Raw genomic sequence first — 13,605 nt, 5'->3', positions numbered from 1 at the left:
ATGCTGCACTTGACTGCATGCATGAGTGACGCCTGCGAGATGCTGGAGGAGGAGGAGATGGATGTTCCTTCCCCTGTGATTTTGCTCCTGCATACACAGGGTACTGAACTAATATATGTATGCACGTACGTCAAATGTACATATGCGAAGAAGTATAGAAACCCCCACAGTGCTACCCGGTGAAGTACGCAGGTGGGATTGCTGGGGAACTTCAGGCTGATGGAGCCCAGTAGGCTTCCGCAGAGCACTGCTAGCAGTAGTGGCAGAAGAGAATTCATAGCAGTGGCCAGCCCCCTCTTGCCAGGCACAGTTTAATTAGAGTTCATCCTGGATATCACGGGGATGAAGAGGTCCTGCTGGTGCCTGTCGAGCAGCACAGGGTAGCACCGTGGTACAAAAGCAGGGCTTGTGCTGGTTGAAGTCCTGCAGTAACAAAAGTTCAAAAAATGGAAGTCAAAGCATTAACAACAAAAAAACTCACTTGCGGTTTAAGGCCACCTCAGTAAGGTTTGGGTTCTGTTCCAATTCAAAAAATAGAGATTCAAGCTGCTTTTTTGGTTAAGGTCTGGGGTTCTGGTTCTGCTTTCTGGCAGTAACAACATCTGCTGGTCATCAACCCGGAGACAGACTGGGCTATAGACTAGGAAAATTTGGATGCCCTTAATGAACAGCATAATAAAATGGAATGAAATGTGGTAGTGTAAATGCTCTGTCATGCTGCTGGGGAGCAACAAGAAGAATCTTCACGATGTGCTGAGAGCTGGAAATACCAGAAGAAAAGAAACACTTAAGACAGTCAGAGAAAACTGTCAGAAAACTATCAGCCACTCAAACTATAAGGCAAAATGTGCATAGCTGTCAAAAAGGCAAGTATCACGAAGAATGTAAAAGGGAGGCGTTTCCGGCAAAGATACCTGAACACTACTATTTTTAAAAATGCTGAATTTTCATGTCAAATGCTGTGTACCCTCTGTGTACTCTTCAGGAGAGATGAATTCACATGGGACCGCGGCTACTCGGGTGACAAAGAGAGCACACAGCCCCTCTCGGACATGCAACTGAAAGAGTGCAGTGTACTTAGCCTGCAAAAATGAAGGTTGCCAGGGAAAATGACCACACAGAAATCGGATCGTAAATGACATTTTGCAGAAAGAGATACAACCTAAAGGACAGGGGATTTTATAAGAAAAGTAAAATGGTATAAATGGATCGTGAATACATTTAACCTAGGAATTAGAAAAATATTTTTAATCCTTAGAGAGTTTTGAGGCTCTGGAACAGCCTTTCAATGGGAGTAATGGTAACAGAAGAAGGTAAATCATTTCAAGATGAAAACTGATAAATTTGTAAATTAAAGGATAACATACGTGGTGATCTGCATTAGGGAGAGAGAGTAGCCAAATTGTCCCAGGAAGTGCTTGCCAGGCCTACCTACGTTCATATCAACAGCCTCAGAGAAACAGGAGCTCTGACAGATACAATGGTGCTGTAAAAAGTTCTGAAACATAACTTTGGAAATCCAGATACCACCATTATTAATTATTTTACTGCTGTTAATTTTAGTGGAAATCTCTTTTGTAAGTCAGGCTTATGTCACAGTGACGTATTTTCTTCTAAACTGGAATACTGAGTTGTCTCTCAGCCATCAAAGTTTCTATTTTCTTAACACTCCTCTTGCATTTTTTTTTATTTTCATTTACTTAGTTTCTGGACGTGACACCTTCCATTAAAAGTTTTCTTGTTGAAGAGCAGGGTTTCTCTGAGATCTTATTTTCTTTTTTTAGAATTTTTCTGACTTCAGAAATTTTCAGATAAATTCTTCATATCTTTTCAGATTTATCACTGTCAGTGTGGCTTAGTGGCGCCATATAGTCTCTTCTACGTAAAATTATAGACTATAACTATATTCATGCAGAATTTTAAAGCAGAGATTCAAAGGTATTATCTTTACTGCCACTGCTCTAATTGCTCCAAGAATAACTTTATAATATCTGCAATCCCAGTAGGCAGTAGTACAGAAAGGAAAGCCATAGCAGCTTTGTTTTTCAAAACCTGTCATGTACTGTAAGCAGTGATGAATCCAGGTACAGAATATCAAAAGACACACGCAGTGTTCCCCTTCATCAAACAAGCATTTGATTTTAAAACATGTATTGGCTGCCAACTACAAAAATACTCTTTTCTAGATCAAAGAGTCTCTGTGAGGTACAAGATCATTGACGGTGGTTGTCATCCTAGCACTGGATATGCATACTCTTTCAGGATACTTTAAACAGGTGCAGCCAAGTGTATAACCAGGCAGCAGAAGCAGACCAGCTTCTAAAAGGAGAATTCTTGGCAAGAAAAATTAACCTATCTGAGCTCCATGCTGCTGCCACCAGGATACTCGCAGTACCTGCGCATATACACGTATAAGTAGGTGATTTATGCATCCACTGCACTGCAGTGTGCAGCATAAATATATCTGCAGATCTGGAAGAAGCAAAGGGAGTAGATGCTGATGCTGAAAATGACTCACTGGATTTCAGGCGAGCAGCTGGGATGCTGAGTAAGGACAACAGTTGAAGAATAGAATAGAGATTATCCACGCTGCACCCTCCCTGCAGGAGGACAGGCAGTGAGGGCTGGGGCTGAGGAAGGCAACCTAAGTAGGAAAATGAGGGGGATTTTAAGGTGAGACAAAACCGCTGAGGTCCCGCTGTTACTCTGCCGTTACCAACTGTCTTTGAAACAAGGCTAGAAATGGCCCATGTGAAGGATGACAGCCACTGCTGATATGAGCTGGCTTGTCAGCTGGAGTTGGCAGGAGTTTCTACAGTTAACATAGCAGTTACTGCTTTGCTGATGACCTCTCTAGATGTCAGCGATGACATTTCTTTTTATTTAACATGCATTGATAAAACCACAGGCAATGCACATTAAAAACAAAAAAGTAAAATGTCTTTAATAAAAAAAAATAAAGCATTTTTACAAGTTTTGAAACACCAGGATTAGGATTGCCTGTGATGCCTTAATTCCCACTTGTTGTGCCTATTTACATTAATATAGTCTCTAATTAAATGATCGTATAACCCGCACAATGCTTAGGGCACAGGGTAAGTGTGGCGATTGAGCCTGCGTTCTGTAGCATCCTTTCTCGCTTGCTGCAGAGATGGAAAACTGCATGGTTAATTAGTCTGAAGACTGCAAGAAGAGAAAGGAGAGTCCCATGATGTAAACCCACACACTGCTGCCCTGACGAGAGTTGTTTCAAAAGCTGTTCCTGCTTGCCTTTTCACTGTTAATCTGTGCATCAGTCATCCTCACGCCAGCCATACTGCACGTGGCTGGGGGCCCTGGCTCGTTTAGGAATAGTGGTTGTTCTTTGACAGTTGGCATCTGGAAGATTTCAAGTTGGAAACCTGGGGTGACACAGCTTAGGCTTCTGAAAGGTGAAAGATGTGTTCAGAATTAGGTAACAAACTGATATTCAAAAGCAAGCTGACTGACAGCCTGATGTACAGTCAGCAATAACTTAGAGGGCCGTATCTCAAACCCTTAGGAGGAAATGCAATATCAAATGCTTCCTCACAAAGAAGCACCACCCATTTTTCTCCTGACTGCAGCATGACCCTTGTGAGGAAATAGTGTGACTGTGCAATTAAAAACCGTATCATACGGCTAAAGGCAATTGCTCTGTTACAACACGAGCAATGCTTTGTGTAATTTTTTGTGCTTAGCTTTGCAGTATTAGTAATATTCTTTCAACAATACTTGCAAGTATGTTTTATAATCTTAGATGAAAGGTAGTAAAGAATTACAAGATAATGTTATAACATCGGCCTGAAGTATAGAATCATAGAATCATTAAGGTTGGAAAAGACCTCTAAGATCATCGAGTCCAACCGTCGACCCAACACCACCATGCCCACTAAACCATGTCCCTAAGCGCCTCATCTACCCGTCTTTTAAATACCTCCAGGGATGGTGACTCAACCACTTCCCTGGGCAGCCTGGTCCAATGTTTAACCACTCTTTCAGTAAAGAAATTTTTCCTCACATCCAATCTAGATCTCCCCTGGCACAACTTGAGACCATTTAGTAGAGGAACAAAATTCAATTTCTTTCAGGACATATCCATTAGGATCAGAGATAGAGTTTAAGGTTATCTAGTTATGCCAAGAATATAAAAATCACATTTCCTTGAACAAAGCAGAGATCCGTCTTTGATTGCCGAAGCAGAAGAGAGCAAAAAGTTAGTTGGGATATAGTGAATGACTGTCTATTTATGGTATGATTAACATTAGGAATTTCCAGTACTTGCTATAGGAGATTAATAACAATTATTTACATTTTCAGGTGTGCTGCAGTTTGGCTATATTGTCTGATATTATTGTATACTTTATGCCAGCTGCCTACAGATTTATTCTCATACTGTATTTTAAAATTTTTATACTTTGTCAGTCATAGCTGGAACTCCGAACCAATGCTGAGATTTTGATCTCTTGTTGGAAAGGACCATACTTTTACTGTGTATTTGTACTATAAAACACTGGTGCTTTCCTGATAATACAACAATATAAGTAAACTAATAGATACCACCAGAAAAAGAGAAATACAGTAAATCACTCTTACCCTAAATCACTTGCTAAAGCTTAATGAACAAATATCAGTGGGATTTTCTACAGATAACAGAAATTGGGGGGGGTCAAGGAAATTAAGAAAAATTAGTAAATATTGGGACTAATCATTTTCAGTGGAATTATATTGATATAAATGAGATGGTAATCAGGCCAGTGTGAGAAAGATCATAGGATTAATAAAAAGAAACCCAAGAAAAATTACAAAATTAAAATCTGTGTTTTCTTATGTACTTTCTAACTGTGCCAAAGGGGCAAAACATAATCTGTTGTTAAGATAGAATGTATTTTGGATTTAGCTCATTGTCAGCATGATTTATGAGACAAAGGCCAGATACTAAGGGTCAATAAATAATAAAGTAAGGTTCTCTGGCATTGGAGACACAAAGGGAAGTGGGGAGCTGCATGAGATAATATCACGGTGATGGATGAATGCAGATACGTTCTGTTTTATTTTAGTATGCATTCAATTCTATGATAAATATGAGTTTCAAAATGCAGCAAATTGCATACATAAAGGATAAGCAAAGAAACATTGCCGTAAGAAGATTTTACATTTATCTGAAGAAGTGAACTGCGAATTCAGCATTAAAATTCTGTATATTTCACTAATATGTCACCATCAGCTATGGAAGAAGAAACATTTATCATGCTAGATATTAACATGCATACTTTAGTGTTCTTCTTGCATCATATATAAACTAGTTTCACTCTATTGCTTCCTCACTTTATGACAGCCCAGTTAACGGACAAATCCTTCAGACCATGGACCTGCCTAGCTGTGGACAGTTATTTAGTAAATGGCAAACTAACAAATAGCCACATATCCTAAATGTATAAACATTTAAAACCCCTCCTTGTTTCTAGATGGAGAGATGTAATTATAGTGTGGTTAACCCTACATACACAAAAGATAGGTCTGCACAGCAGCCAAGGAATAGGATTGTCATGCTTACTGATAGTTTAGGGTTTGAACATCCACAGCAGTGAAGTTGCAGCAGCACACACTTCACCCTCATGGAGCAGAGGACATTTACTCAGGCCAGTTATCGCACTGCCCGCCTGTATTGCAATAGGCAACTACTCTGGGTTAGGGATGCTGACATCTGCTGCAATCACATCTTTCTATGATCTCTAGATATGTCTTCAGAAAAACCCAAAGGGTCTCTAAGGGAGGCACCTGAGAAGACACAGAAGGACTTGTAAGTGGCATGAGCGAGAATGATAAAAGGCTAATTCGTAGTTCATGTTCTAAATGCTCCACTTGTTCTAGGTTCTTAAGCTATTCAGCAGACTTAACAGATCTTTGACATTTGCAGTTTGCTTTTCAGGTGTGTAAATTCTGCTTGGAACAAAGTTTGCAACGTTAAAACTTTACTAAGTAATCCCTCAAGGATAACTTTGAAAAGAAGTGTCTGTAAGGAAACGGAATGGAGACATTTAGTCTGAGCTAAAAATACATACTCACTGCGTAGCCTGGTGTACAATGTTAACTTCAGGTGGTGGAAGAGGGAAAATAGAATCTCAAAGACAACTGTGTTTATGGACTGGGACTTCTATTCAGAAAAACATATGGTAAAACAGTTTTAAGCCTTGGAGAATTGTCTACCTTTGAATTTCTAAGTAGGAAACCTTACAAGGATATAGAAAGGCCTGCAATAGTAGGTAGATGAAATAGATTAGACACCTCCCTAACAAAAACCTGATATTGCTTAAATTGTTCAAAAATAATAATACTTTTAAAAAAATCACTGAGAATCCTATGGTACATGTTAAATGACCCACGACAACAGGGCAGATAGTCTAATGGAATGAATGAATAGTCTGTCTTACAGCCAACACTATACATGACAAAGAAATCTATAACCAATCTTACTCCATGCTACACAAACTACAAAGGTGGTCATGTATTCTTATTTTTAGGAAACATAATATCAAAATAAATAAAAACCTTCTTTAAAGGAGTTTGGCAAAGTAAATAGAGAGAGATAACTAAATATTTAATCTTTTACTATCTTGTACTATCTAGAGATAGTACAGCATGAGGACTTATTATGAAAAGGACACCATTAGTAATTTTATTTAAAATTAAATATAAAACAAAGGTATTATATTCGGGAAGGGAGAGTATGAATTTCAGAGTAAAGCTCAGAAGAAACAGACAAGTGATTAAATTGGATGTTAGATGTAAAAGAAGCAAGGACAGTAAATGGCCATCTAGGAGATGAAAAGATTCCCAGACATCTCTTAACAAAATTACTGATGGGATGAATATTCTTACAAGGTAATAATTGCACTCAGGGTTCTTCGTTCACAGAAGTACAAAAACTAACTTGTTTTTCTTTTAACCATATGCTTTTTGCTAATATTGTATATTGTTTGGCTCTGTAGTGCCCTCTTCTTTCAACCAATATTTAGATGAAGGTTACTTCTATTTCCAAGGTATTCATAGAATCACAGAATCCCAGAATGGTCGAGGTTGGAAGGCACCTCTGGAGGTCATCTGGTCCATCCCCCCTGCTCAAGCAGGGTCACCTACAGCCAGTTGCCTACAACCATGTCCAGATGGCTTTTGAATATCTATCTCCAAGGATGGAGACTCCACAACCTCCCTGGGCAACCCCTGCCAGTGCTCTGTCACCCTCACAGTGAAAAGGTGTTTCCTCATGTTCAGACGGAGCCTCCTGTGTTTCAGTTTGTGCCCATCGCCTCTGGTCCTGTCACTGGGCACCACTGAAAAGAGCCTGGCTCCGTCCTCTTTGCACCCTTCCTTCAGGTATTGATATACATTGATAAGATCCCCCCCGAGACTTCTCTTCTCTGGGTTGAACAGTCCCAGCACTGTCAGGCTTTCCCCACAGGAGAGATGCTCCAGTCCTTTCATCACCTTTGTGGCCCTTCGTTGGACTCTCTCCAGTATGTCCATGTCTCTCTTGTACTGGGGGGCCCAGCACTGGACACAGTACTCCAGGTGTGGCCTCACTGGTGCTGAGTAGGCGGCAAGAATCACCTCCCTCGACCTGTTGGCAACACTCATCCTAATGCAGTCCAGGATACCATTCGCCGCCTTTGCCACAAGGGCACATTGCTGGCTCATGTTCCACTTGGTGTCCACCAGGACTCCCAGGTCCTTTGCCATGAAGCTGCTTTCCAGCCAGGCAGCCCCAGCACACATTGGGGGTGCCTGGGTTGCTCCTCCCCAGGTGCAGGACTTTGCAGTTCCCTTTGTCGAACTTCATGAGGCTCCTGTCGGCCCATTTCTCCAGCCATATAAATCTCCAAACCACAATTCCTGAAATTGTGATAGTTGTAATCTACCAAATGCTGTTGAACAGCTGAGTGCATACCTAATCTTAATTATGAGTTTACTTCACTTTCTAATGGATTTCAAAGAATAAAGAATGGTTATAGAAAATGTAACAAATGACATCACTGTAGAAAAATGTTTAGCATAATTCTTATTCAAATCCATGCAAACAAGAATTAATCCTCAAAAAGTAGCTATGAATCATTGTTTCACAAGAGATTAAATTCAGGGCATAGAGAACATGGCCAGGGCAAAAAGGCAACCATGAAGAAGGTTTAAACATAGAATCTGCTGAATTTCAACCCTACAGTTATTCATCTAGACCCAATTATTCCTTCATGCTCATAACAATAATTACTCTTATGCACAACTAATGTTTACTATAAACTTCAGAATAAAAAAACAGTACAAAATAAAACTGAGAAGTAAATGTTGCATTTTGATAAACATTTCAGACCAAATCCTGGTCTCAGTGAAGCCAGTATTAAAACTCACACTGATTTCAACTAAATTAGGATTTCATGTTTCAAACAGTTGCAATGGACAAACTGGCTCTTACAATCATGTAATCTTGGTGAAGACAGGAAAGTTACAAAAGTACAGTACGCAAAGTACATTTGGCAAACACAAGATAAAACTTTCAAAGATTATTTCACAGAAATGTAGGGCTAGATGAGTCCTTGGGAAACCATCCAGACTGAACCTCTCATTTCTGTTGATCTCTTCTGCACCTCCTATAGTTTGTCTACATCTTTTTAGAGCGTGGTGCAAAAAAAACAGACACAGCGTTCCGGCTGAGGTCTCACCAGTGCTGAGCATACCAGAAAAATTTGCTTCATTATCTCATTTATAACCTTCCTGCAAACATCTCCCCAAAACTACATTATTTCACTCTTTTGTGATACTACTGTATTATTGGCTTATATTTATCTTGCTATCCAGAATAAGCTCTGGATTCCTTCTGCTGTATAACTGACAGATGGTCATTCCTCGTTTTGTTTCTGTGTATCTGATTTCTGCTTCGTAAGTGTTGATTTTCCAGATCTTTTAAGTGAATTTATCCTCCCAATTGTGGACCATGATTCCAATTTGTTAAGATAGTTCTGCCCTTTACAGTACTTTCCCTCTCTTCCAGCTTGCTCTTACTCATAAATTTTGTAAGCACATTCTCCTTTCCACTATCCAAGTGCTTAATTATAATATTAAATAGAAATGACCTTAGGACAGACTCTGCTGGAACCTAACTTAAAATTCCCTCTCAGTTTGAAGCAAAACACTGGGAACTCATCTTTGAGAGTCATTCTTCACTCTGCCTCTAGACTCTAGTCTATTGTTTGCTTGCAATATGGAACAATGTCAAATCCATTTCTAACAGCAAGATATATCATATCTCCCACGACCCCTTTGGTCATGAAGCCAATTATTTTCTTACAGTGTAGCCGTTGATGCCTCTTTTATTCTCATCTCTTAATAAGAACATCCTGTAGGTTCACAGGCTGAGAATAGGAAGGCAGTGCTGTGTCTCTGACACTTCTTCACCCATCACTAAGGCCCTCAGCACTGCTTTTTTCCTCCAGACAGTAGTAAAGCATTCCCAGAGAGCAAGGAGGAGAAACCCCGTGTTGTGGTTTAACCTGGCAGGCAGCTGACCACCACACAGCCGTTCGCTCACTCCCCCCACCCCCAGTGGGATGGGGGAGAGAATCGGGAAAAAAAAAGTAAAATTTGTGGGTTGAGATAAAGACAGTTTAATAGGACAGAAAAGGAAGGGAAAGTAGTAGTAGTAGTAGTAGTAGTAATAATAATAATAATAATAATAGAATATACAAAGTAAGTGATGCACAATGCAATTGCTCACCACCCGCTGACCGATGCCCAGCCAGTCCCTGAGCAGTGGTCACCGCCCCCTGGCCAACTACCCCCAGTTTATGCACTGAGTGTGACATCACATGGTATGGAATGTCCCTTTGGCCAGTTTGGGTCAGTGGTCCTGGCTGTGCCCCCTCCCAGCTTCTCGCTGGCAGGGCATGAGAAGCTGAAAAGTCCTTGACTAGTGTAAGCACTGCTCAGCAACAACTGAAACACCAGTGTGTTATCAACATTATTCTCATCCTAAATCCAAAACACAGCACTGTACCAGCTACTAGGGAGAAAATTAACTGTATCCCAGCCGAAACCAGGACACCCTGCTATATGAGCCCTACCAGTTCTGCCTCTCCCTCATTCCCCATTGCCCAGATCTGCAGCACCTTGTGTCTAGAGAAGACAGAAGGCATTGCAGATGCAAAAGGTAGGATGGGGGAAGTTGCAAAAACTGCCTATACTGGTTGGGAACTGTTGGTCTAGAGTAAATTTGATCATATTCTCCAAGTCTGAACATCTCTCACTCTAGATATCCTTTAACCTGTTCTGCCTCTCTTCAGGCTAAATTTTAAAAAGCAGGTGGAAAATAAAGCAACTAGATCAGTTTTTAAAATTTGTTTTAAAAATCCAGACTTTCATATCAAAATGACATAGTTTAGTCCCTAAAATGCAATATAATTTGTTTATAAATAAATTAATAATGCATGGCAGGAAGACGTTAATAGTTGAATATTAATCTCAATAGCAGGAGAAATCAAATGAGTCAATGATACCTATCACCTATTTTTCTCCCTTTCAGATGAACACAAAGCAAGGAACAAGTAGCAGAGATGGGGAAAAGCAATAACCTACAGTATCAAGGTTTGAACAGTCACTTGTTTTTCAAGATATTAAAAGTCCTGTTCTAAGTCTCCTTCTCCTTTTCTTCCTTGCTGCTAAATTATACAGTTGATTTTGAGCACATACAAAAGTTAGATATTTAAAGGCATTCCAGAAAAAAAAGAGTTTCATTTTTCAGGATTGGAGCAGGGAAGAAGCTGTGAGGTGTGATAAAGTGGTAGAGGTAAAAGGGAGAGATCTGCATAATAACTGCTTGTACCAATGCTGAGATCAGCTAGTGCTCTCAAATCTATGAGTGTTAAAAATAATTTGGGTCCATTGATGTGAACAATACTTTTTAAACAAAGATTCTGATGTCTGAATCACTATATTAAAGGTGACGTGCAAACAACACAATAGTAGAATTTCCTAAAAAACCCAAAGCTACACACTACACAACTATAAAACACATCTTTTTGCTGAATGGAATGTCTACTTTTAAAACCACCCTTACCCTCTTTAAAAATAATAAAAAATAACAGAGAGAAGTCTATAATCTTTTCCTTCAGGAATTTCTTAGACATTCTTTTACTCAGGGCCAGGTGAAAAGCGTTCTGCATACTCCTACCTCCTATGAAAAAAGTATTTTGTGTAATTCCTAGGCTGTGAAGGATTTCTCAAAGATACCAGACAAAGAACATGAGTCTCACCCATATTTTCCTTCTGGTGTACAGAAGGAAATATTCAAATATTCAAAACCCTGAAATCCACCGATGCTGTTCTATGTATCGGTATAAACAGGCTATATGGGTTAAAATCCCTTGCGAAGTCACTTCAGTGAAATGGGTTGAAGTTTACCCTTACATATATGCATGTATATGGTATGAGCTTGTGTGAAATTTTCTGTTTTAAAGCAAACGTTTAAATGTAACAGATGTTCACTTTGTTTGCCTTTATAGTGCTGGGTAAAACCACTAAAGTTGTTCCAATATATGATCATAATATTTTCTCTTTTTTTTGGCAGCCATCAGATTGCTTCAACTTCATTCAAACTCAAATGAGCAGTGCTATAGTAGCAGTGAAGGTTTGATCTCAAATTGTATCTAATGTGATGTAAATGTAGGTTTCTAGGACAGAAGCTGTCCTGTCTTGTGTTACTGTTCTCTCCCCGTGCCCCCGCTCTTAGCCTCAGGAAAGGATCTCCCACCATTCTGTTGGATGTAGTAATTAGGAGCACAAGAAATGCTCTTCTGGGTCCAGCCACTCGTTCATGTTATCCCCGAACTCTGTCTCTGACAATTGCAGTAGCAGATGCTACAGAGGGAGAATAATCTCTGCTCAGGATAAATTCTGACACAAATTTTAACAACAGAGGACAGATACACGTTGCTTTTGAAAATGATAAATTTTATGATACTTTTTAGAAAAGAAAACTCTTTGAATATTCTCTCAAAACAGACATATTCTATCAACTCTTAATAGGGACAAGGAGAAGGTATCTCTCCCGTTTGCTCCATTGCTTTACATTACCTTTTTGCTCTTTGGTAACGTGCCCCTGTTTCTGTGACCTTTCCTGTTGAAAATACTTGGACACACATTAACTATTATAACTCCATTCAGCTTCTCTAATTTGAAAGATGCAATCCCAGATGCGGCCCAGTGTTTACCTCCTGAGCACAATCTCTTGGTTTCCAGTAAGTACCTTGGTAGGCATCCTGTTAGTTTTCACAGTTTGATCTTGTTTATTCATTGCATTCACTAATCGCTCTCTTTCCGCCTCTCAGTAGCATCAATATAGGATATATGTGTGGATTTAACATTCATGAACTTGGCTTGCTGTTCAGACTCAGAAATTGAGGTACGTAGTCACTTACAAGAAACACTGTATAGCATAATAATTATTGTGCAGAGATGGTATTTCCAGGCTAGGGTCTTTCTTTAAAACTGATGTATTCAAACGTCTACTATAATAACTGAAAAAACAAGAAATAAAATTAATGATTACAGCATCTCACTGGCATGGTAAATGTCACACGTTTACTCTTCAACACTCTTCCTCTAAATATTTTTTTCCCTGTGTCACTTTTTCTTTATATGCTGCTACCTAAGATTGCATATACCTAGTCCTTAAGTCAACTTGAACATTTCAAGAATGGTTACAGTTTATGACACTATTATGAAATCACAAAGCACCATTTATGTTTTTATTACTATTTTTGATACTTTCCTTGTATTCTTGGCAGCCATACAGTTGCATTCACTACCTCAGTGACAACCTCCCTGCCCCACCACAAAACTGAATCACAGAGTAGACTTTGGAATAACTTCTTTACTTTTTTTCATCCCCCGTCATAACATAATCAAAGATTATTTGCTACTTCAGGCAGAGTCATCCACACGGACTGCCAGTTTTCATTCTTATTACTCCAGATCTGCTAAAGATTGTGGGTTTTAGAGCATTTGCTGCCAGCACTTAAACCACAGGGCTGCTCAGAAACATTCTGTATCAGTGGAGTTTGAGTGGGTGGACTGCCTTCAAGTACTTTGTTATGGACAAACAACACTGCATTTTGGCATCATTGGCACAGTCGCAGAGATAAGAAATTAATTGTTCCGTTTCTGCAAGATCTTTCAACAATCAAAACAGATGAATAGGTTATTACATTTAGTTCTATACATATTTGTCGTGGTTTAACCTCAGTCGGCATCTGAGCACCACACAGCTGCTTGCTCACTGCTCACATCCCCAGTGGGATGGGGGAGAGAATTGGAAGACCACAAGTGATAAAAACTCGTGGGTTGAGATAAAAATTGTTTAATAATTGAAATAAAATTATGATGATGATGATGATAATAAAATAATAATAATAATAATTAATACACAAAGCAAGTGATGCACAGTACAACTGCTCACCACCTGCCAACTGATGCCCAGCCAGTCCCCGAGCAGCGGCCCCCCCCAGCCACCCTCCCCCAGCTTCTGTCCTGAGAAAGCCG

The 13,605-nt window shown here is 39.6% G+C and overlaps 1 protein-coding gene across 1 annotated transcript in view; it reads left to right on the top strand.

Annotated features, from left to right (window-relative positions):
- The window catches only part of DAZL (deleted in azoospermia-like), a 54,431-nt gene continuing 40,826 nt past the window's right edge, over nt 1–13,605 (top strand). The window contains exons 1-2 of the mRNA XM_009329514.1: nt 1–125; nt 986–1,073. Of these exons, the coding sequence (XP_009327789.1) occupies nt 1–125; nt 986–1,073 (213 nt within the window). The remainder of the gene's footprint in view (nt 126–985; nt 1,074–13,605) is intronic.

Source organism: Pygoscelis adeliae, unplaced genomic scaffold (assembly GCF_000699105.1).
Source record: "Pygoscelis adeliae isolate BGI_AS28 unplaced genomic scaffold, ASM69910v1 Scaffold8, whole genome shotgun sequence".
NCBI lineage: Eukaryota > Metazoa > Chordata > Aves > Sphenisciformes > Spheniscidae > Pygoscelis > Pygoscelis adeliae.
Note: the sequence above shows the minus strand (reverse complement) of the source record. Positions and strands in the feature narration are given on the sequence as shown.